This window comes from Lichenostomus cassidix, chromosome 12, assembly GCF_008360975.1.
Source record: "Lichenostomus cassidix isolate B80296 chromosome 12, HeHo_3.0, whole genome shotgun sequence".
Classification (NCBI taxonomy): Eukaryota; Metazoa; Chordata; class Aves; order Passeriformes; family Meliphagidae; genus Lichenostomus; species Lichenostomus cassidix.
In genome coordinates, this window is record NC_139493.1 from 13,538,660 (window position 1) to 13,563,572 (window position 24,913).

Consider the following 24,913-nt stretch of genomic DNA (forward strand, 5'->3'; position numbering starts at 1 on the left):
ATAACAGCTGACAGTGAGAGTGAGTTGCCTCCTTCCTTGTTTGGAAACACCAGCAATTAGACGCAGGACTGAACAGAGATTTTTAATCTGCATTCAGAACGTCTTGCTAAATTTTTAATGCAAGTCCCGCTGATGATGTCCTGGAAACAACTGATAGATGAGGAATTCACTGTCCTTATCCAATCTCCCCCTTTCAGGTGAGCGTTGCAGTTGGTTGTGCCACTCGTGACAGAACCGTTGCTTTTGTCAGCACCTTTGCTACCTTCTTCACGCGGGCGTTCGACCAGATCCGCATGGCTGCCATCTCTGACAGCAACATCAACCTCTGCGGCTCTCACTGCGGGGTTTCCATCGGTAAGGGCACTCACAGCTTCCTTAGCAGCACTTCCCATCCACTTAGTGATAAGTGTCCAGCAGTCAAACACATTCTGCACTGTGGAGGCAAGCTGTGCTATAGCTGGGGTGGTGTAACAGTGGCAGCATTGATAGGAGGAAGTCCTATTTGCATATCCACTTTTGTGAGACACATCATTGTATTCAGAAAGAATGACAAAAATTTCAAGCTGTCATCTTTTTTCTTCTTTGGCCTGATGAAAATAGGACTTTTTCCTACTAGCTTTTCTACTGTACAAGTAAAGACTGATATGAAGGGATTGGACTGAAACTTAGTTTCAGGTTTAGGAGTTTATGTTCCATTTCATCTTTGCAGTTGATGTCTTCTGTGGAGAGAATAGTCATGTGATTACTGTACCTTTGTTTCCCAATCTCTAAAGTGAGAAAATAATGACACTGTTCTTGCACAGATGATCTCACCCATCAATCTCAAAAACACTTTGGAGATCACACATTTGAAATAACTAATTAAACTTATCTCAGTGTTTTTTACTACTGAAATTGTTGATGTAGTGATTAAAAAAAAAATCCAAAAACTCTTAAGTACTGATGAAACAGGAACTGTGAAGCTGTTACATAATTCAGAAAATTGAATCATAGAAACGTTTGGCTTGGAAAGGACCTTAAGGGTCATCTCATTCCAGCATCTCCCACTAGACCAGATAGCTCAAAGGCAGGACTTACCCTTGGTTGTCTTGAATCACCTCCCTGACCTGCATGTGCCTTAGTACAGCTTCTAGGAGGATCTGTTCCAGGATCTTCCCAGGCACAGGGTGGTAGTTGGTAGTTCCCAGGATCCTCTCTTTTTCTCTTTTTAAAACTGGGTGCAGTGTTTCCCTTTTTCCAGTCACCAGGGACTCTACCTGGTACTGCTGTGACTTTCCATGGAGAGTGTCTTGGCAGCTACATCAGCCAATTCCCTCGGGACTCTGGGATGCATCTCGTCAGCTCCCATAGACTCTTGTATGTTGTGGTTCCTCAGGAGGTCACTAACTTGATCTGTTGTGGTTTAATCCCAGCTGGCAACCAAGTAACATCCAGCCACTCACATGCTCCCTGTCCCTGCAGTGAAACTGGGAGGAGAGTAAGAAAAAAATATGTGAGTTAAGAACAGTTCAATAAATGAAACTAAGTAAAACATACTACCACTAATAATAATTGTAATTATAAAAACAAACTCCAAGTAAAACAAGCACAATACAATTTCTCGTCGCCCTCTGACCAATGCCAAGCCTGTCCCTGAACTGTGGTCAGCCCATTTCAGCCAACTTCCCCCCAGTTCATATGCTGAGGTCTGGAATATCCCTGTGGCTGGCTTGGGTCAGCTGTCTGGGCTATGGTCCCTCCCAGCTTTTTTTGTCCATATCCTCACTGGCAGAGCCTGAGGACACTGAAAAGTCCTTGGCTTAGGATAACACCACACAGTGACAACCAAAACATCAGTGTGTTATCAACAGTATTCTCATCCTAAATCCAAAACATACCACTGTACCAGCTAAGAGAAAAATTAACTATCCCAGCCAAACCCAGGATATCTTACAGCAGAAGGAGCTTTGCTCCCCCAGGCCCTGTCCTGCAGTCCATCCACCCAAGAGGTGTGGGAAGAGGGTTTGCCAGTGGAGACCAAGGCAGCAAAGCCAGGACATCTCAGACCAATTGGCTGAGCCCTCATCAGCAGAGCCTTCTCTGGTCTTGGCTTCCCACCATGACTGCTTGGAACACGTCAGATCATATTGGGGTTGACTTTGGTTTGAAGCAGGAAGAGAATTTTATTTTTTTAATCTGAAATGCATAGACATGACCCATGAAAACAGGAACAGACTTGCATACATACAAGAAAGAAAATGCAAGTAGACATTCATGCTTGAAAAACTAGTAGGTATTTCCAGGGAAAATGAAAGAGAGGGAGAGCTGACAGGGATAGTAAATTAAGGCTCTCCGCATACATCAGTTTTTCAGTTGATTAAATTGTTTTGGCTGGCAGTAAGGTTTGAAGAAGAGTTGGATTATTTTTTTTAAACAAAATTGTTCATTTGACCTGTAATATTGGTAAAGATTTAAAGATGCTGCATAAACATGTGTAGTCTCATCCCAAACCTCAAACTTAAATTGTTTATAGAGTATTCTGGAACAGAGACTGTAAGTAGAGTGTATCAGATAATGGCTTTTGTATGTAATTAAGGGAGGGATTCTATTACAAGCCTCTTTTCTTATTAAAAGCAGTCCTTCCACCTTCAGACTTCTAGCAAGCAGTGTGTTGGTGCAAAAGCCAATTAGGTTTGGTCTTTGCTCATTTAAGAAGATAAAACTTCTTTGGCTTCCCCGAATTGTCTCCTAGAACTACACTTCCAAGTTTCAATTTTCAGCACATGAAGTGTTCTGCTGGGAGCTGTGACTGTGAAGTGCAGACTTGGATTTATAAAGTTGTTTGAGGTACAAATCTCATTCAAGCCTCAACTTGACTTTCAAAAAAGAATTTCAACCCAAAGTTTTGCAACTTATATAAAGAGTTAAAAAGAAAGTTATTCAGAGAAATCCTTTAGCAGTTAAAAAATTCAATTTTAAATTGAAGGGTATGAATGAAGCATACTTCCTGTTAGAACTTTGAGCTTGCATGGAATTCCAAATTTGCATGGAATTCAGAATCCAGTCTGGATCTGTGGTGAAAAGTGAAGTTTTATGTATGCAGTTCTAGGTAGACCTGGGCTTCTGCTGCAATGAAATTTGGACCCATTAAATTTATGAGAAATAGCTATCACAATGACCTTCTGAACTTGTACTAAGTTCACTCATAGACCAGTAGTTACTGACGGACAAAAACATTAAATACGTTTCAAGGTCATAAGAGAGTAATGGGAAAATTTGTATTTTTCAAACTAAACATAGGAAAAGCAATCAGTGTACATGTGTCAAAAAAAGCAATATCAATTGTTTAGTCTGTTTTATATCCTAGACATTTGCTACTGTTCATATTAAGCACTTCTTTTATTAAGCTATAAATGCACCTTATGTAGACGTAATTGAGAATTATACTCTCATTCGATCTGTGATACTCCAAAACCATATAAAATGGGATTTTCATAAAGATCAGGGACCAATTTCAACTTGGTGCTAGTCTGCAAGTTACTTTGAATTGAATTGAATTGAATGGCTATGAATGCTGGTGGTATTGATACCACCACAGCAAAAGCAGGACAAGTATGAGTAACTTTCCACCTTCGATAAGATTCAGATTCAGGATATTAAAATTTTCACCTAATAATTTTATTCTTCATAATTTCGCTTTTGTTCCATGTCTTCATCATGTGGGTGCATGTTAGGAAAGGAAAATGCCCACTGGGATCCCTCTCATTCACAGTGCACACATTTAGAAACTGTGATGTTGAGAGGTCTTTTTCATGCCATGACTGAAAGCCAAGATATTCTCTCTTCTTAGTCGGTGCTTACTTTATTAGTAATGTGCAGTGGCAGAGTTCAATGATTGATCTCTTTAATGTGTTTAAAGTTCTTCAGAATTTTGTGCTGCTCTTAGGAAAATATTCTCCTCCTTCCTCGTGAACTCGTCCTTCTTGAATAACAGGTAGCGGGTGCATGTGGGAAGGCTCTTTGCCCTGCTGCTGCAGGCTGTGACATGAATGGATTCAGAACTCTGTGCATGGTTGGTTTGGAACAGCGCCATTCCCAAAGCTCCGTTACATAAGGTCACTGGGGGCGGGGGGGTGTTGTGGTGGTTGTTTCTTTAACCATGGAAAATCATGGCATCCAGCACGTGTCCTGGCTAACGATTCTTTTTCATAGATCTGCAGTTTATGCCATGAGGCGCTTGAGTTGTTAAATTAACAACACAGATGCCCTACTGCTCCCTAAAAGACCTTTTTACGGTATTAAAAAATACATACATACCCTTCATTTAAACTTGAAATGAGCTGAAGAATTTGAGAGTAGTTGTATCAATTGCACTCTCCATTTCTGATGGGACACATGCAATTCTCCTTTCCCATTTCCAGCAGTTTAAATCTGGAGGAACACTTACTAACAAGTATAAATTTTGCCTCAGTACATGTAAATCTGAAGATGCTCAAATATCTTGTGACCCTCTTTCTCTATCTGTACCCTTCCTATTTGGTTGTATTCTTTTTGTGTTGTTTTATTGTTATAGTTTATTTCCTACTTTTTCTTTTTAATCCCAGTTCTCTTTCTTTTTAGTCTCTTTCTATCCTTATTTACTGTTTAGATGGTTCCAAGTTTAAGGAGAAGATGATTCTTTTCTCAAGCAGGTAGACTTGCATGTCGTGTGTGTGCCTGATTTTATATTTTTCTCTTTTTTGCCTGGTTTACATTGAACCTCACTGCTATATTGAGTGATTGTCAAAAATGTTCACTTGTTCTTGTATAACTCTGCTTTAACTCTTTCAGGTGAGGATGGGCCGTCTCAGATGGGACTGGAGGATCTGTGCATGTTCCGGGCTATTCCAAACTCCACTGTGTTTTACCCCAGTGATGCTGTAGCCACTGAAAAAGCAGTGGAAATAGCTGCCAACACCAAGGTTTGCATCACAGTATTTCTGGGCCAGAGAATAATTCTGTCTTTTGTACTACTCTTGTTGCTTCTGGCATGTTTCTTGCATGTCTCTACCCACACAAATTCTTCCTGAGGCTCCAGCGTGGCAGTGGGATGTTTTCATTGCAAGGAAAGGTTGCAGACATTCTGTCCAACCTGGTGTGGAATGAACAGTCTGCAGTGCTGTGGGCCAAATTTGGGGAGATGTAAATGATTACACAGCAAGTGCAGTTTGAATCTATATTGACTCAAAGTATAACTCCCTTAGGTCTTTAGCAAACCTAAAAGTGCTCTCCTAGTACAATATCAAAATTGAAGCTGGACATGGAAAGATAAATTTATATTGAGGATTTTGACCATCTCCTTGATAGATACTTCCGTTGGCTGCCATGGGAGGGTTTTTTGAGAAAGGAGCAAATTATTTGAAAAATTTCAGTCTTGCTACTACAATCTTGCTGCAGAAATTTGGTGTGTAATAAATGTGATGCATGGTTTGTGGGAAAAAAGATGGGAGATGGGGAAAGGAGTGTGAAGAAGAGATTTAAGTACGAGTTTGCTACTTCTTCTGGAAAGGCTTCTGAACATTACTTGATGGAAAGCATTTTTTCTTGCTTTCAGGCCAGCATTTCTTCTTTAATTTAAAATTGACAGAGTAAAATTTGCACACATATGGTAGGGCTCTAATTAAGAGTCTAATTAACTCAAGTAGGATTCTCCATTTCCACAAGAGAGCAAAAGAGAAATAAACATCTTGCAATCAGAAAGGGAACTTTAAGTTCTTTAAGTTATCAGTGTGCTTTAAGAGGAGGTGAAGTGTTTTGTACTGTTTGGAGCAACCAGCTGCCACAAAGGATTAATGGGAATTGGTGACGTAGAGAGAGTTTACCTATAAAAGCCAGGGGTAACACAGAAGGGTGAACACCAGACAAATAGAAAAAGTCATTTTGCTGTATTTTTTCCATACAGTTTACCAACTAGAATGTCAACACCTTTCTGTTTTCCTAACTTCTAACGTTTACTTCGGAAACAGGGCATTTGTTTCATCAGAACCAGTCGTCCTGAAAACCCTGTCATTTACAACAACAATGAGGACTTCCATATTGGACAGGCAAAGGTAAATGCTGCACAAATAAATAGAATTAGAAAAAAAAAGCAGTGTTCCTTTTGTAAAAACCCTTTTCCCTCTAAAGTAATGCAATGCCAAAGATTTGATCTTTTCATTAAAGCTCTAGAACTGTAAAAAAACCCAGTAAGATTTAGTGTTAAAAATACATGGACATGTTTTCTTGCAGGTGATTTTGAAGAGTAAGGATGACCAAGTGACTGTGATTGGAGCAGCAGTCACTCTGCATGAAGCACTGGCTGCAGCAGAGCAGCTGAGAAAAGGTGGGCCTTTTTTCTTTTTTGTCACTTTACACAGAAAAAAAGATCAATACCAGTCAGCCTAACTGCTCACCCTTTGTACTGGTAAACATTAATTACACTGTTCAGACAGCTAGTCAGTCACCTTTTAGCTGATACAGTACAATACAGCATGTAGCTGGCAGCCTAATGGAGGAGGTTTTAGTTGGCTTAGCAGCATTAGTAGCCATGAAAATTGCCAAATGGATCAGATCAAGGTCTCCTTAGAATTGCTGATCCACGATAGTGCCCTGTGGGCAGAGGTTTTGGGACGATGTGTGAGAAGCAGGAGTGGCACCTGGTCTGGGTAGGCCAGCTACAGCACAATCACCTGCAAACAGGCTGGGGCGAGGTTCCAAACCACAGCCTGTCACCTGTGTGCCTGTGGGCACTCAGCCCTGGGTCAGGCTCACTGCTAGCCTGGCTTCCTTTCTATGTACGAGCTCTGAACTAGCGTGGGAGTGGCACAGTTCTGTGGCAGTGCTCAAGTCACTGACATCTCACAGCAATAATCCTTCAATGAAATAAAAGAAAGAAACCATCAAAAACCCATCTGTGAGTCAGCGGCTTGTGCCCAGGAAGAGATTACAAACAGCAGGAGATAATACAGTAATGCTGCCTGTGGCTTATGGGGAGCTTTGTGTGCAGTATCTGGGTGGACTGATATTTTGTCATGACCTTGGGTCACCAGGCATAGAACATTTTGAAAGTTGTATTTTCAGAACCACTATTATTTTCCTACATTTACCACACTTCACAATGCTCTGCTAGTCTTGAAGTGCGAGTAATCACCTCTGGAGAGATAATCCCATGGTGCAGAGGCAGTGTCTAATACCCAAAATGTATTGACAACTAAAGAGCCCTCAGTCACAAATCAGACAATAGGACCTCTTCATGTGTAGGAGTGTTCAGCCAGGCAGGATCAGAGACAACCTCACGTAATTGCTATTCTTCACAAACAATTGCCATTCATGTTCAGCTCTGATGAGCCATCTGGACCTGCCTTGTGAGGGCTGGGCAGATTCTGGGTTTGCTGCCAACCAGCCTTAAGGGTGCCCTGATAGGGCTGGGCAGTTCAGACAGGCACACCTGAGAGTGCGCAGCCCGCAATTAAAAAAAGAATTCAAAATGCCTCCAGAGCAAAGAATCAGATGGAAATTGCACTTGGCTTGACAATAAAGGTAAAATAAAGGTCTGGGAAAAAAATTACAATTGACAATCTGAATAGGGAGGATTTTCTGGTGACTGGATTCTGCTCTTACCTGGGGAAAGCCATTTAGATGACTGTTTTGCTGATGGGTGCTCCTCGTAACCTTGAGTCACTCATCCAAGCCTCCTCCATCATGTCTGTGAATGAATGAATATCACTATTCCACAAGGTACATGGAGAAAGAATACATACAAAAATTAGGGCTGGCTGGGTTCTGTGGTAGATAAGCCATAGGTACAGGTACCTGGGAGTTTGTGTGGGCAGTTCTCATAATGCCCACCATTGCCTGAAGACCACAGCCATTGCCTGTACCACTGGCATTGTCTTGCATGTTGCAATTCATTGTTGCAAATTATTTCATTTATTTATGCAGAAAAACTCTACATCCGTGTGATTGATCCCTTCACTATAAAGCCCCTGGATAAGAAGACAATACTTGAAAATGCAAGAGCAACCAAGGGGAGAATCATCACTGTTGAGGACCACTACCATGAAGGTGAGCAGGGTCTGGGAGGTCACAGCCCTCAGGAAGCTCCCAGCTTCTGACCTGACAGAGCAGTATGAGACCTGATGCTGTCATTCCATTACAGCAAAAGGGAGATTTCAGTCTTTTTTGTTGCCGTTAGGATTAGAAGGTGACACCGAGGGTTGAAAGTTTCCTAAGGTGTAATGGGTTAATCAGGACTGCCTTTCTCATTAACTTGGCCTTGTGTGCCCTTTGTGTGCTTGGTCTGAGTGAAGTCTGGATTCATTTGTGCCTAGTGAAATTGTAAATTCCTTCCGCACTGCAGGGCTTCTGCACAGTGTTCTCTGAATGTCTGTACAGCAGCTGCTCTGCAGGTGTGAAACTGCAAGAGAGACCATTGCTGCACAGGTTTCTTAAGTATTCCAGGTGTCCAAAAGCTTGGCCCCAGGTTGTTTGAAATCAAATGGTTTTGACAGTTTCCACAGTTGCTCTAGGATAAATTCCTCTCCTCTTCTCCACTATCATAGATACCTACTAACAGAAATCAGTAGACATAGTTATGAGAATATTATCCTAATTTAAGGTGAGCATCACTCCTGCCAGGTACCTGAAGTGAGCTAGTTCTACTGTAAGTGCTGGATACACCATACTTTTGTTCCAGACTATGGATGGTGATAGATCACTGAACCTCATCATTTTCTAGCTTAATGTCCAACCCTGGATGAGTATTTTACTGCAGGTTTGCAAGATGTCAGAGTCTTAACTCTGAGGTGCTGAACAGGGGCTTTGTGCTGGCATGGTGCTTTCTGGTACAGGCAGGGCAGGTGTCTGTGCATCAGAACCCTGAGTGCATTGCAGGCCCCATCACACTGATCTCACCAGCTGCATCCACACAGATGCCTCTGGCTGGAAGTTGTTTGGTTAAATCCCACCATGCCTGGAGCTGTGGGCAGCCTTGTGATCCTGAACACACTCTGGCTGAAGGGTAGCACTAAGGTGCCTCTTCTATCAGGTTTCACAGCACATGCTTTTGACACAAGTCCTGTTTTCTTCTTCCTTAATACTTCTGCTTCCAGTGTCTCTCCTGCCTCCATGCAGTTCCTGTTGCATCCTTAGTCCCTGTGACTGATAGTGAGTCAGAGCTGAGCTCTGAGCAAAGGTTGTGAATACATTACATAACCCAGAGAGATGCCCAGCAGCACGTACATGCACTGTGAAAAGACGGAGCTCTGAAGTGCTGCTGAGATTGGTTGGAATTTCAGCATGTTAAGTACACTTGTAAATGCTCTTCAGTCTAAGAGTATTTTTAAACCTGGTTCCTGGTGACTGATGCCAAGGTGGTGAGAGTTTGCTGACAGTCCTGTACCCTTGAGAGGCAGGTGTCTCCTGCAGCCTGCTTGTCCTCAGAATGCCTTTGATAGAGGGCAAGGTTTTCATTTCACAGTTGGCCAAGTCAGACACATGTGATTTGTGTTTTCCTAAGTCTGGGAATGAAGGCTGTAAGTTGCAGGGCCCTTTGCTCAGACACACACACACACAGTGTGGATGTGCAATCCATGTGGGATACCCGATCAGTGCCATGTCTGCCCTCTCTCCACAGGTGGCATTGGTGAAGCCGTGTGTGCCGCTGTGATGGGCGAGCCCGGTGTCACCGTCAGTCGCCTGGCTGTGTCCCACGTGCCCCGCAGCGGGAAGCCAGCTGAGCTGCTGAGGATGTTTGGCATTGACAAGGATGCCATCATGCAGGCGGTGAGGGCGGCCGTGTCCAAATCCAGGAACGCGGAGTAGTGCGGAGCATCTTGTGCTGTGTAACGGAAGAGCTGCGTTCGGAGAGGTCAAGGCAGGCAAAGGTGCTTTATGTAGAGAGTTCTAATAAAAATACCAGCTTAAAAAACCTTCTGGGGTTTAATCTTGTTTTCTCTGTGGCACTCGGTGTACTGAGGTAATACCTGAATGTTTTCAGTCCCTCCTCTCTGCATTGCCCCCAGCCTTTTAAAACCCAAAGGCAAGGAGGAAGTACCCAATGTGCTGGGTGATGCTGAAGTGGAATGAGATGTTCCAGGTCCTGGGGAACCAATGAGGAGATGGGGGCCAGCAGAGCCGTGGGCTCAGGTAGGACATGCTGAATGGTAGTGCAGAGAGCACAAGCTCAGTGAAAGAAGTTGAGACTCTTCATAGGAAATTGTAGCTTTGAGTGTTGGGGTGATGCTGAGATGGACTAAAAAAGGATCTGGAAGAGGAGCAGGAAATTCCATGTACCCAAGACGATGCTGATGCTCAACATGTAAGTTGCTTTTTCTTTGAGAATTGACTTTTCTCATGTGACCTGCTCGAAGTGGCTGAGCTGTTCATCTCGCATGGTGGGATGCACTAGGTGACTTTTTAAATGTTTTGCTTATTTTACCCTTAAGCAGTTTCTGTTTAAATTAAAAATTCATTGTTGACTGCAGAGTACCAAATTTGAAACATTAAGTATTGAAACAAGATTCACATCCTGACTGTTCCACAAATTGCCTTTCAGAAAGACATTAGACAGCAGAGGACACTAAAAGAGCCCTTTTCCTCAGAGCATGGTGACTGCGTATTTTCAGTTCACCCAAAAGCCATTTGCCACTAACTTGGCTACAGTGGTGTGAGCGAGACTTTATTTGCAGAATAACACAAAATATACAGTATTTTGGGATGATGAAATATTTCTACAAAGACATGTAAATACTACCATGTAAATGAGAATATAAATACTATGAAATAACTTGTATTCATCCTTCTTGCACAATTCAGCCCTTGAGGGATTGGGTGGCAGCTGTGCTGTGTTGGTGCAGGCCTGAGTGTAACTGTTGGTGTTTCTGGCAGTGCAGCTGGAACTGCAGGCAAGAGTGATCAACACTAGTGCTTCAAATTAAGTACAACAAGAAGGTAACCTTTCTAATTTTCTGAGCAAGGCTTGAAATTTTTCCTGTAAAACTCTAAGCTGTTTGAGTTTACACCTTTCAGATTTACATTTCCTTACAAGTCCATGTTTATGGCTTTTTCTGTTCAGCTGGTTGCCTTCACCATTCTGTGGGTATGAAGGCCTCATAAAATTTAACTAAAGTTTTAATACCCCCTTTTGTTGCAGTCTTCCTCTGATTGCATTAGCCCTGCATCCTTGTAATGCGTAACACATCCCTATAAAATGAAAGGAATGTCAAAGTTCCACGTTTATTTTACTCAAAGAAAGAAAAAGATTGGGGGAATGAGTCAAACAGAGCACTTTGTTTTTCCCCTGAAAAAAGATGAAATTTGCTGTTGTAAATAATCTCATTACTGCAGCACTCTGTCAGTGCATGTTACATCTCCCCAGCTCTCCTCGGGTGAAACCGCTGCCCGCCCACTGTTCCGAGTTCTGCCACAATCAATTCATCAGCCCAGCGCCAGCACTGCCAGGGCTCAGCTGGGAGAGCAGCACTGCCTCTGTCTGCTCTGGGCAGCACAGGGAGAGGGGGAGGAGGTGGCCAGAATTCCTTCAGAAACATCCAGAACCAGCACAGGACAATATTGGTCTGTTGTTGATTTTGGTACACCACAGGCAGACTAGCATGGTTTGTTACAAATGAGTGATGCACCATAACAGGGCTGCATAGGAAAGGGAAGGTGAATGTGTTTATATTTAAATGGAATTAAACACAAAGCTATATCTCAGTGTCTTCCAAGCTCTGACGAGCCACAAACCACCCTGTAAACCACTTTCAGGTTTATTTTTGAGGGAAAGGAGTGATGTTTTTCAGAGGTTTCCCATGTCAGTATTTTACATTGGTCATGTGGTTGGTAGGTTCACCTCATAAAGCAGTTCCTTTAGTACTGGAAATTTGGACAGCCAGGTTTGGGGAACTCTCCTGAAATACTCCTCCTAGGCAACTTTCCTCACACCTGTGGGATGAAGAAAAAGACAGCTGTCAGGACTGCTGTGTTCAGATTGTGCTGTATCCATGCAGCTTTCCAATATTCTTCATATTTTGGGTCCATAAACATGGATAAACACGAGCCCAGAGTCTGTCTGAAGACCCAACAAGTGAAGCCTCCCTTCACTCCTTGAGTTTATATTTAAGCTATGGAATTCTTATGCAGACACACACTACTAGGAAATAGTACCCCATACAGGGTAAAGTATTAAAAATGTGAAAATGTTCTGCCACAGGGAAAAAGTCAAGACTGATTCATTTTTAAACTCCAGCAGCTGTAATGAACTGTAGTAAAATATTCCTTTTTTTAATAAGGCAGTAAGATTGAAAAGTGTTATTTAAATGAGTTGGTCTTAATTCTTGACCAAACCAAAGTACCCAGGAAGGTCCAGGGAAGACAGATGCTGTCAGTCAAAAGAGCACTATTACCTCTTAGCCTGAATCTGTCAATCAGAGGAACAAAGCTGTCAAGGACACTCCGAATCCGGTACACTGTGAAAACAGACGTGTAAGATAAGCAACATAAAACATTTTAAAAAAAATAGGAAAATGGCAAAATCCAAACACTGACACTTGTTTAAACAAGCACACCTACAATATCATTAATAACAAAGATCAGACTGAGTCATGAGAGAACCATCCATAACCTCCCACCAGGTTAACATGAGATTACAGAGGAGACAAGTCCTTGGTTGGGGAGCCATAACTTGCCGCTTGTGGCAGCTCTCCTACGCCATCCCTAGGGATTTCCAAAATGCCCAGGTTTTACCACTTCCAGTATCTGCTGCCACCCAAGTTCTGCCCCAAGCTCCTCCTCAGTCCCAGGGGACTGCATGGCAGCCAGAATGCACAGCATCTTATCTAGTGTATCTGGGAAGACAGGCCTTGCTGCTAAAATTACTCGTTGTCATGGCAACGCAGCATTCGGCCATTGCTGCAGAAAGAGGTGACTCAGGGTCTTGTGATCATTGAGCAGGAAAAATGAGTCAACCTCTCCCTTCAGCAGCACTAAGGCTGCTTGTCTGCAGCCCCCCTGTAACTGGGAGAGGTCGGGGGAGAGTTATGTGGTGAGTTATGGAAACTTGACCCCCAGTTGGGTTTATGGCCCTGTGGTGGCTGTGTGACCTTGTCCTTAGTGCAGGGACAGAGCTGCTGCTGTAGGGACACTTACCTAGACCAAAGTATATCCCAGTGGTTTCCAGGGAAGCAAAGGTGATTAAACCAATCCCAAGAGAAATAGTCCAGTCTAAGGCAACAAAATAAACGTTAGCTTTGTTCATTTTTCTAGAATGCAACAATTTATCCTTCTATTGAATCTTGCCTTACCTTTGTGGTAGTAGTAGCAAACTAGTAAAGCTCCAATTGCAAAGCAAAGAATGACAAAATGAAAGAATTCATCTGAAATTGAGAGGGAAGATTAGATCACAACTGCAGCCATGGACCTTCCAAATCCACCTTTAGGTACAGAGTACCACACAGGGAATGAAATCAATTTCCCTGAGATGTGTCATGCACTAGGCTCAACATGAGAAGCCTTGATTTTCATCAAGAAGCCTTGATGCACTTCAACAAAGTACTCATGTTGAAAAAATAAGGGTTTTTTTGAACCAGAGGTCTTATTCTTGGACTAAGGTTCAACAGGTTTGACATCAGTTTGATTTAATAAATCAATTACCATCCTTCCGTATGCCCATCCACCGTACTGTCCACTGAGGGGGGCGAGTGCTCTCCTTCTCATATGCTACAAAAAAGAGATGTCTTTTATGGCCACAGAACTGTGAAATTAAGGAATTTAAAGTATGAATGATCTATAGATAAAGAACTCAGCAGAACATCAGTTCATAACTGGCAAGTGTCTGTCCTGTATTACTCTACTACCTAAGTGCAGCAGTCCCAACTGTAACTTTCTTTCATGGAATGACTTGCACAGGATTTCTTCTATTAAAGCAGTCCATGTTAATACCTGTTTTCAACCTTCTGCTTTTTGATTAGACAATCTCTAGGTATCAAGGAGCTTCTATTGCCCTCATCACTAAGCAAAACTAAGTCCTGAAAGAGCATCCACAAGATAAATTTTGGTTTGCATGTTTGTACTCACCATCTAAATCTGAATCTTCTCTTCTGGCAATCTCTGAAAAGCAATATAGTTTTGTTATTTCTGATGGAAAAAATACAAATACAGAGCTTCCCACAATACTCAGCACTAACAAGCATAGCAAGTAACCACCTATCTGCAACAAAAACTGGGGTGAGTAGTAGAGAGGCCAAACACTAAGTGGGAAAGTACCATGACCCTTTCTGCATCTGCCAATGTGAGGAGAATATGGCACTGCAATGGATCCCTCTGCCCTGGTGTTCTGTGTAGCTCCCTGGGGATAGGTAACTCAAAAACCTCCCCAGGGGATTATGCTGCAATTTATATCCTCTCCACTGCACAGAACAGAAGTGGCTGAGCACATGTCCTCTCAAAAGGCTGCTCCCACTGGGCTGTTTGCCTCTCCTAATTCATCCTGTGGCCTTGGCCTGGGCACAGGAGGGATGAGCTCAGTAATGCAATTAAGCCATTGGCAATTTCCTGCTATGGGCTCTTTACAAACATTCTAGGGCTATGCAGCCATGCCTGGTGGGAGGAAATCTGCCTTCAGACTGCCAGTCTGTGCAAGCCTCTTGGCTGGCACTGCTGCTCTGTTGCCTGACATCTGGCTTTCACCTGGAACCTCCTGCTGGGAATGCTGTCGAGCTAAGGCAGGAATGCATTCAGAGCCAAGCATCAGTGCTTTCAGAAATCAGGTTTCAGGTCCCTCCCAGCCTTGCATCCCTGTTCAACAGGAGACAGAGGGCTTCAGGGAATGCTGAAAACTGCCTCTAGCTTTTTTGGCAAAGACTGAACAAAAGACTTGCCCAACAGAACTGCTGGGTTTTCCCCTAAAAAGGATGGTAACTGCTTGTGAGAACCTGGCAGGCCTACAAAAATGGGTTAATCTGCTAGAACACCTTGTACAAATAATCTGCTGTCAGTCAGCCACTGCTACATCCTTGCAACAGAATGTCTGTACTGTGCTCAGCTCCAGCACCAGGCTAACTGGAAACCAAGGGATTTACAGCCAGGGAGTTATTTTTTAATGTATCAGCAGGTCAGAAAGAAGATACTGTAATTATAGTCATCCTTCTAGCAGGATGAGGTGAGCTGGAAGCACTTACCTGAATCTCTGTAGGGAACCATCTCTGCTGGTATTCCTAAAACATGACACAGAGATGAGGTGAGTTAATACCTGCAGTGAGTGTGTGTGTCTGGTGCCAGTGCCAGCCCATGCAACTCCCTGAAATCAGTGCAGGCGTGTAACAGACACAAGGAAGAGAACAACTCTAACTACTTAGAGTGGCTCTGCTGGGGACTATGCAGTCAAAAAGTGGGAAAATACTGAATTATTACCCCCCTATATTCCATCTCTCTAAGTATCTGGAATCAGGTAAAATCAGACTCCTGTGAGACAGATTAGATCTCCTAATGTCAATTTAAATGAGTTGCTCTTACATCTGGGCCGAGCTCACTTTAAGACATTAATTAAAATATTAAATCTTTAATTTTTTTACATCTGTAGCTCTATAGCTATCTCTGTCCATTGACACAGTACATTTTCGTCATCTGCATTGTACTTATTTTCCATTTTTCCTTTGGGAGGAAAGGAAAAGCCACAGGAAAAAGGTGGTCCTTACTGATGATCTTCACTCAGTGCTGTGGGCTGACTGCAGACCCTGTGAGTAGAGGCTGTGACAGATGTTTTCAGAACCCTTTTGCTGCATTTCAGTGGCAGCTGTGCAGACCCAAGCAGCAGGACTCCTCCCACAACAGCAGATTTAGCTGCTCTTCTGGCTCAACTCAAATCCCAGGGCATGGCCGAGTGTCAGCATTAGTTGAGATTCACCTTGCAAGAAATGGCTTTCCTACAGCCAAATTCTGACTTGTCATTCTTCTACACATTTTCATATACCTTTGTTCAATAGCCAAATCAAAGAATACAAAAAATTGTCCTTTTTTGGTTTATACTGGTTGCCTCTAGTAAAAGCCAATACTGTTGTCACTTTGTCCTACCTCCAAGTAACTGGCCTTCAGACTTCTGTCTTCCTAAATTTTCCTCATCACTGTCTGGATAAGAGAAAGTGTTTGTTCATCAGAGTAAAGAAAAATGTGCTAGCAGCATCAGAAACAACAGCACTGTAGTTGTTTGCTCATAATATAATACTGAGCAAACATGACTGAAGGTACAAATCAAGGCTTTGAAATGCAAGGACCACTACTGGCTGCTTTTGCCTCATGGCTCTCTTCAAAGATGGCTGAATAGGTGAAACCCAGCAAAATCTGAAGTTGGGTAAAGGGGTGTAGTCAGAATTTATTATCTTTTATTTGGGGAAGGAATATTACAGCAGACTTCTACGTTTCTGAAACCAGCTTCCACAACAGCTACTATTTTGCTGATAATGAATCAAGAACTGATGATTTTCTATGTTCTCTGTTTTGTACAATTTCTTACTTTATTCAGAGCTGTGCCGCTGCATTGCTGCACATCTCCTATGTCAATCCTTACAAGCATGCAGTTAGACTAAATTATGTATCAGGGAAAATAAAATAAATCCCCTTTACCTTGTGTATCTTCATCCATGGACTCATGGGATGACTTTTCAGACTTTTTTTCCTCTTCTGAAAATACAAAATTCCTTTCCCATCTCTTCAGGAGTTTCAATTTTTCATCTTTTCATAAAGAGAGAAAAAACATTAGCAATGACTGCATTTTCTCTCTTTTACAATTACAGGTCTCACAAGGCTTTATTAAAGGTTGCCTAACAGGAAATCAGACCCTTTGTCTAATTTCAGCTGGTTTTTGCACACAAAGGGTAGTACAAAGCATCAAATGAAAGCATCATACACACTACAGTTTAGACTTTCTTAAATGGTTGTGGCAGATACCTAAAGTTTCATATTCTGCCATTTAATTATTCATAATGTTACCCCTGTGCAAATTCCCACTCCCTGAAGCAGCAGCAGCTGCAGCTGAACGATGGAGAGGATTGCTCACCCTGCCCTGGGCTACTTCTGCCAGAGCTCCCTGTGCCAATGCCGCGGCTGCAGCTCCCTCTCGTGGCACAGCAGCACAGCCCGGTCTTGGCGAGGCACCTGCCGGGTTTGACTCGGCCCAGGATGCAAAGTGTTCCTGGCTCGTGTGGCCACACCAGCTCCACACCCAGCGCTGTGCTCAGGGCTGGGGCTCTGAGCATCACATCAGGAGGTGCAGGATTTGGGCGCAGGCAGGTAGATGGGATCCCTTCCAACCAACATTCCTACTTTGACAGATGACCAAAACTGGGCTGTGCTGAGGGCTGGGAGGTCTCTCCCCTTCAGGAACGTGTCTAATCAAGGCAGAAGCAGGAAGAGGATGTCCTTGAGGGTCCCCAGTTAAATTCAGGGTCATTTAAAGTGAGTTCTGTCATCTATTAAAGACATTTAATGACTACAGACACTGTGAAACTGCCCTTAGTTTCTTACTGAACAACCAGGCAAATAAGTTTGTTTGTATTTTGTTGCCAGGTCCAGCAACCTGAGTGCCATGCTCTATCCCTTCCTTTTGGTTTTACTGTATGTGCTGCTAGGGCCATTTGCAAAAATATTCTCAGTGGCTCAGCTCTGACTTCTTACCACTGTGAGAGCTCAGAGGGGTCATGCCTGGCTGGATAACTGTCCATGCAAAAAAGTGTCCTAGGTGCCATGAATCCAGCCATATGAAAAACCTGAAGCACCAAGTCAGAGGAAACTTTCTCAAGTCAGAGAAATTTCTTTAGCAGCATCATCCCAGGACATCCTCTCTCCCTAAACACAGGTGGTTTTTTTGCCCAGAAGCCAAGTCAAACTACAGTAAAATACTAACTTTGGCTCCTATTACCACCCTACCTAATTGCCTTTTCTGAGCAGTACTTCCAGACATTTCAGTTGTTCACTAACAATCACTTCCAAGCACATACCTGAGTTTTCAAGCTGCTGTCAAGTCCCACTGGCACTGCAGTAATTTTAACAAAAACAGCTGACAGGAAGACAAGTAGGACTCACCCTTTCCCTTGGAGCTGGGCAGCTGCCTGTACCCAGATGGGTTGGATGTCTTCAGCAAGAGGTATAGAAGAACCATTGCCCTGACCCCTTTCTTCTCTATGGCTTTTAGGCAGGCAGCACAGCCTCCAGGGAGGACATCACAACTGTCGAGGAGCTGAAAAGAATGTAAGCAAATAGCAAATAATCTTTCCAATAAAACACAGCCTGTAAAAGCACACCCTGATGTGCAAATGAGGGTATCTCACCCTGTGGGAAATGTAACCCTCTGCCCCTACTATACAAGGGGGAAACTGGGGACAAAAAGTAATGCCAGAGATGGGAAGAGAATGTAAATTCCATTCAACAACTCAGAGCAGAGCTATCAACTGGGAAAAACAGCATGGTGGGCAATAGTTAACTATTCAGAGAGCTGGAGAAATACATCTATAGGGTCTGAAAATGGACACGCAATTGCTGCAGTATCTTACAGGAAAATGTCACTAACAGTAGTCGTGCCTGGAACACAGTGATCTGAACTGGTCCTGAGGAATTTATACAAAGCCAGTTATTCTTGCACATGGAGAGCAATGAAGTAAAAAGCAGTGGCCTGAACTTTATTTATCTGAGCGCCCTGTTACACCTTTTAATATATTTCAGCATATCAGATAATGGCACTGTATGTTCTCTCTCCCCAGATTATAGTAGAAAAATAGAAAAGTATCTGCATAACAAGGATATGTGTTTCTTTAGTAACTTACATTGTTCTTTTCTTCAGTGTTCAGGACAGGTGGGTCAGTGGCGGCCAAGCATTTTACAAGTGAGTCCCAGAAGGACTGGTTCGTTTTCTCATGATTTTCCAAGTACTTGGCATCAGCAGCAAAAACCCTCTGGAAAATGTCTGTGAGGAAAACAAGCCTGTCACTGTGCAGCAGTATAGGAGGGTTGCATGGCAGTGTTCCTGTGGTGCTCCGTGTACGTGTGGTGACAGACACCAAGCTCTAACACATTGCCCAATACCAGCACACAGGAGAGAGTGGTGCTGTATTGTATAAAGCACCTCAATCTGCCACAAAACAGCAGAAAAATTCAAACAGTCCATACAAATTACTGATACCTCTGTGATGCTGCTGTCTCAGTTGGAGAAGCATGGGAAGTTCCCAAAGTATTCCTAGATATTTAACAGGTACTTATTCTGACCACGCTGTTTTACAGACAGGCACAAAGACCCCTTTGGAGCTGGATACCAGGGCAAGATTGTTCATCAGGCATTTAATGCACAGCAAAATCTCCTTTATGTATCTAAATTCCCACTTGCATGTGTGTCTAAGAGGAGCCTGTAGAAGAGCTGGGAATTGACTGCTGGTCTCTCTTTTAAAAGCAAGGAGATGGACAGGGTGTGTTTTCAGAGGAAATAAGTTTCATTGACTCATTCCCACCCTGGCAAACACTGCTGTGTAGTGTGCATGAGCCAAAGCTTTGATCTCTGTGCTCCCCTCACCTTGCTGTTCTTCAGTAAGATCTGGGATGGGGACATCCAAGTTCTCCATTGCTGAGCCTGTTTGAAAGGGGAGAAAAAGCACATTTAGAATCAGGTCACTGACCTTCCTGGTTTCTGTCTTTGATTTTCTGCAAACACAGCGTCTCTCACTGCCTTTCAGTTTTGAAATCACTTTTCTGTTTCACATCATGATTCATTTACCCTTCTGGGACCCAATTCTTGATTCCTCTGAGTGAGTCCTATTGGCCTTTGGTTATTAGGAAAGAACAAAAGCCTGATCATCATGAGTAAAGCAAAAAGAAGTCAGACTTGATCATTCACATTGTTGTTTTGTAAAGCTACCACAGTGTCTAATTAACTATTTACCACAGATGTGAGTAAACTAATAGGCCCTGTTCCATTCATGAAACAGAACAATTATCCTGTACCTCTAAGATCCTAATACTTAAAATGTATCAGCCAGAAAAAATAGCAGAAATACTTCCTAGGAAAGTCCCGCAACACTTTGAATTCTTGTCTCACAGAAGACTTTGATGCTTCAACATCTGCTCTTCTGAAGTTGCCATGAAAAGGAACCTTCTATTAACTTTAGCTTTATGAATTACAAATTTTAAAATGCTGACCCCAGACTAATTACTGGTATTTGCCACAGAAACAAGCATTCTGACATCTCCAAAATCCAACATTTCCTTTTGTTTGGATAAACTCACCACAGAAGTTTTGGGCTGCTGCTAGAATACTCTGATGGTGCACATTTTGAGGTGGCTGTGATTCTGAACTGTTGCCTCTGCCTACCATGGTCAAGGCATCTTGCACTGATGCATCTCCCCTCATGCAACACTGCAACTAACCCACAGTTGTACTGAGAGATGCAAAAGAAGGTTTTTGGGGAGCCTGAATCACAGTTTCCACTATGCAGGATGCAATAGGAAAACAGTTTCTACAGCCACACTTTTTCTTCCAACATGACTTTTGGATCCATTCAACAAAACACTTCCAATCAAGCAGTTTGAAAACTAGGTATATCTTTTAAATTTTCCAGAGAAAAACCTGTGGCAGATAATCCCTTTCCCTGACTTACATCCAGCCTTTGCTGCTGTGGCTGTGGCAGCAGCCCTGTGGGAGCTGTGAGCCTGTGAGCAGCCGATAGGGAACACAGGAAATGCATCTGTCCCCTCTGCTGGGTAAGTTGATGTTGAAATGTAGGAACCCAGCTCACCACACCCTGGACAGACTTGTTCTTGGCCACTCAATAAAGAATGTCAGTCGTATGCATTTATCTATCTCCAGCTATGGTTTTTTGCCTTTTTCAGTCTCTTTGTTGCCTTCCTGTTTGCTCAACTTAGACCTTGCAATAGTTGCATGTTTAAGCTAAATCCTTTAGGCCTCTGGACTGCACAGTAGAAATACCAGACCTAAAAGAACAAAAGTACTTTAAATACAAACACTTTTTTTTTTTACTGATTAATTCAATTTCAAAAATACTTTATAAATATCCAGATATTTCACTGTTGAGTGAAACCCAGGAGGTTTGTCTTTGGAGTTCCTAATACCTAGTGAAGGCCACTATCAGTGGCATCTTAAGGCAGATTGCTCTTCCCCTGACAGGAACCTGTCACAGCAGCTGCCCTATCCCAGCTTTGCATCATCCCAACGACAAAGAGAGCAGATGGGCACTGCCCAACCTGTCCTGCCACACTCACAGGAAGAGCAGATTCAACACTGAAGGCAGAGCAGACACTGCCATCCTCATCCTCATCTGCTAATGGCTGATTTACTTTAAAACTGCTTATTTGCTGGCCCATGTGCCCAGACTGCTCAGCTGTTCCAGCAACAGAAACACAGTTGCCTTATGCACTTTTGTATCCCGCTGTGGTAAGACCTGATTGCCACAGGAGGATGCAGGAGCAATCAGCATCTGCTCCCATCTCCCTTTCTGTGCCTCCAGCACAGCTCAGCCCAGTCAGTCACCAAGATTTACATAACCAAGGAAGCTGGGTACCTAATTTCTCTTAGACTGCGCACAATTAATTCCCCTGTGGCTCTTCTGGAAAGAAAATCAGATCTAAACAAAGGATAAGTATAGGTGCTTAATTATTGTATGTTTTAAAAGTGACTTAGTTGATTATACCTCATGAGAGATCATGATGAGAATGATGATATATAGGCATTTCAGCTTAGCCATGAGCTCACTGGGCAATGACATGAACAGCAGACCTCACCTTGCTTTCCCCACAGTAAATCAGAATTTAATTGCAGTGAGGTCTTTTTAACATGTTAGAATAAAATTTGTGCACAATCAGATTTAGAAAGTGAGGCTAACAACATCCATACACAATATTTTGTAAAGCTGATGAAATATATCTGACGGAAACTGCTCAATGAGATAACAAAAAAAATTAAAATAAAGTAAAATAAGATCATTTTGGCTTCAAGACAAAACTCAGACAATCCTAAACCTGTTCCCTTTGAAACTACTTTTACCCTTCATTTTAAGTTATATGCTGACACCTAATCTTGCTAAATTTTATTTTAAACATTGTCCCTCAATGCCCTTCTCTTAAACCAAACCAAAGCAAACCAAGTTCTTAAAGCACACCTGCAACTCTTAGGTTGGTCCTAGCAGCTGGTTCCACAGGAAGACGTCCTGGAGGGCTGTAGCTGTGGTGAAAGCTGAGTTTCTTCCAGTGAGAAAACAAAAAGTGATCCACACCAGCTCGGTTTGAAACTGTTCCTGCTCCAGTCTCCTTGAGTTGTGCCACCAGTGAGGTAACAATTCTTCTACCCTTCCGCTTGCCTTCCTGTTGTCAAATATAGCTGAAACGTGACACAGAAGCAGCAAAACTCAGACTTTTCACTCTCCTTGAACACAGGCGTGTAGAGAGACCCAGGAAGTGCATGTCACCACAGGGAGGGCAGCTCCCAGGCTCACTCTGACCAGCCCCATGGGGGTGAGCAGGGAGCAGGCACAGCCCATCCACTCCTTGCCGCAGCTCCAGCACTTCCTTCCCCTCCTGGCTTTCACAGCAAGCCCAGACACAGTGGCTGCACTGCTGCCAGCCTCACACCTGTAAGCCCAGGGGGGTTTGCTTTCTGTTTTCCAGCTCTGCCATAAACATTTACATGCAGCATTTGAAATTACCTGGTTTGTGTTTCTCTTTTCATGCCATGTGCCTCTCTGTGGTCATTGCAAAGCTCTGAAAGAAGAAAATTAGCTCATCAGAAGCCAGAAAAGTTCATGCTTGTAGTTTGAGTAAAATTAAAGCAAACAAATCTTTTTCTGTCCATAAAGTGCAAGGTTTGCTGTAAGGATTCCAGAGAGGAAAAAAATATTTAGAAGATGAGGAAGTTAAGTCAAAAAGACTCAAGTCAAGAAGAGAGGTTATAGGGAAGTCCTGTAACCCCACAGCAGCAGAACCCTTTTTTGTACAGTGGTTTGATGTCTCAGACAACAACCAACAAGCCAGCGGTGTACCAAGAGCCAGCACACAGCCCCAAAACACCCTCAAGGCTTGACCCCAAGAAGCTCCTGAACCCCTCCCCAGCACTCACCTGCAAGGCTGTATGGTGGTTCAGAATGCCAGGTCAGGGATCCTAGTGCCAGCCCTGGCTCATGCTGGTGGGTGGGTGGGAAGGCGTCGGGGCTGGGGCCTCACGTGGCCTCCCCTGACTCACAGGGTGAGCGGTGGCAGCTCCATGTCATCCTCTGGCTACTGAGGTCACACTCCAGGTGTGTGTTCCCATGTCCCCAAGATCTGGGGAAGGTAGCCAAGGGCCAATTCTGCTGGTGTGGAGAGGAGCTGGGCAGCTCCCAGCCTGCCTCAGGCACTGATGGCCCTCAGCAGCCCCAAATAGCCAGGACCCTCACTCCTGCCTGTGACTGCTCCAGCACAGCCCCTGCTCAGGCTGGAGCCCCAGGGCTGCTTGTTTGGCGTCCCCATGACATGAGTGGGGCACTGGGGATGCAGAATCCACTCTGAGGGGAGAGACCTGGGCTTGAGCAGGGACACCACAATGGAGGTTTAGAAGCCCAAGCATGCTGCCTTCATGCTCAGGTCAAGCCAGGGAGGCAGAGGTGGAATGCCTGTACAGCTGTGTCAGTGACAGGAAAAGAAAAGGTGCCCTGCCCTCCACCCCACCTGTCCCCAGCAGCCACTGAGAGTGCTGGCAAAACAAAGCCTCTGGCTCTGCTCATCCTATATCCACTGTAAGCTCATCAGTGCTCCCCTCCAGCCTTTCTCAGCCACCTCTGACACACATCACTTCTCCAGCACAATAGTTATCTGGAGCCACCCCAGGGCTATTTGCTGTTCAGGGCAGCTCTGCTTCACTGGCAGGTGATGGTTTTTGACTCAGCCAGCCTTTAGAAGGCAACATGAGAGAAGGAAAGGAGGGGGCAGACCCCTCCAGTACACCAGAGCAGAAGGCAGCAGACATTGGTCACCTGAAAATGTGTGTGAAGAGTGACAGCCAGGGTCAAAGGAGACTCCCTGGGACATTCCAATGGCACAGTGGCTATTGATTACACAAGGTGTGGTCATGTAAGTCATTTGTCAAATGTTGGTGCCCCAGGAGGGGTTGTATACCCTCCCTCTGCCCTCCTCACTTCTGCATCCTCTGATGCTTCTGGAGAGATTGAGACACAGGTAAAACAAGTTATACTTCATGTAGCAGCTGTGCATGGATCTTTCTTTTCCAGTTTATTTGGAGTTTTTGGTATTTTTTCAGAGTTGGGGTTTTTGGTATTTTTTCAGAGGAGGGAAGGATTGGGTTTTGGGCTTTTTTGTGTTCCCCTACTTTTCTACAAGGGCCTTGTCCCACCTACCCTGACATTTTTAATTACATGTAACACTGAACACTTAGCACAGGTAACCCTCTGTATATGCTGCTGGGAAGAATTTTATCTAATGAATTAGAAACCTTTATCATGTATTCCGTGTGTTTACTTGGCCTTTATTTGGGAACTGTCCTCTGAGAGATTTAGGAGAATGGTGGTTTATTCATTGTATGCTGGGAAAATTGCTTCCAGGAGGAGTTTAAAGAGGTGAGACACAGGCAGAGAAGCTCTTATGCTTGACACTAATTGGGTACAGTGTGTGTATGATTTGTCACACAGGCAGGTTGCATGAGAAATGTAGAAATACTCCAAAGTGAGTGTAGGAGGGGCCCAGTGATGGTACATGGAGTAGTAATTGCTCATTAAGTCATCACATTTCTGACAGATTAAAACATTCCCATGTCACCTCTTGCCCTACCCCGACTTTTATCCAATGCGTTGGTTAAGTTAGTCCCTCCTGTAAATTTACTTAGTTGCTACTTATTTTCCTTTAAATAAAGTCTGCTTCAACAATTGTTGTGAGCCTC

At 43.6% G+C, this 24,913-nt stretch overlaps 2 protein-coding genes across 9 annotated transcripts in view; one reads left to right on the forward strand and one right to left on the reverse strand.

Moving 5' to 3' along the window:
• The window catches only part of TKT (transketolase), a 23,167-nt gene extending 12,237 nt beyond the window's left edge, over positions 1-10,930 (forward strand). The window contains exons 9-14 of the mRNA XM_085072750.1: positions 198-354; positions 4,810-4,940; positions 5,985-6,068; positions 6,247-6,340; positions 7,939-8,061; positions 9,632-10,930. Coding sequence (XP_084928876.1) covers positions 198-354; positions 4,810-4,940; positions 5,985-6,068; positions 6,247-6,340; positions 7,939-8,061; positions 9,632-9,819 — 777 coding nt within the window. The 3' untranslated portion in view covers positions 9,820-10,930. The remainder of the gene's footprint in view (positions 1-197; positions 355-4,809; positions 4,941-5,984; positions 6,069-6,246; positions 6,341-7,938; positions 8,062-9,631) is intronic.
• On the reverse strand, positions 70-24,252 carry TMEM40 (transmembrane protein 40). Of its 8 annotated transcripts, none has more exons than XR_014854753.1 (17): positions 22,692-23,062; positions 22,149-22,366; positions 19,550-19,606; positions 18,810-18,949; positions 18,073-18,226; positions 16,615-16,722; positions 16,066-16,119; positions 15,174-15,209; positions 14,071-14,103; positions 13,648-13,713; positions 13,299-13,370; positions 13,144-13,218; positions 12,402-12,464; positions 11,849-11,940; positions 7,618-7,702; positions 1,078-1,455; positions 70-719 (listed from the first exon to the last, which is right to left on the reverse strand). XR_014854753.1 is itself a non-coding variant. In XM_085072753.1 (15 exons), the coding sequence occupies exons 4-15, from the start codon at positions 19,596-19,598 to the stop codon at positions 11,921-11,923; spliced, it is 870 nt and encodes a 289-aa protein (XP_084928879.1). In that variant the 5' UTR covers positions 19,599-19,606; positions 22,149-22,350; positions 22,692-22,746; positions 23,102-24,252; the 3' UTR covers positions 11,750-11,920. The 8 variants fall into 8 exon arrangements, 5 of the variants coding, with proteins under 5 accessions (XP_084928879.1, XP_084928878.1, XP_084928877.1 ...); XR_014854751.1 differs by having other exon boundaries at positions 1,078-1,466; XR_014854752.1 differs by having other exon boundaries at positions 1,078-1,466; positions 7,618-7,722.
• Positions 24,253-24,913: the final 661 nt, after the last annotated feature.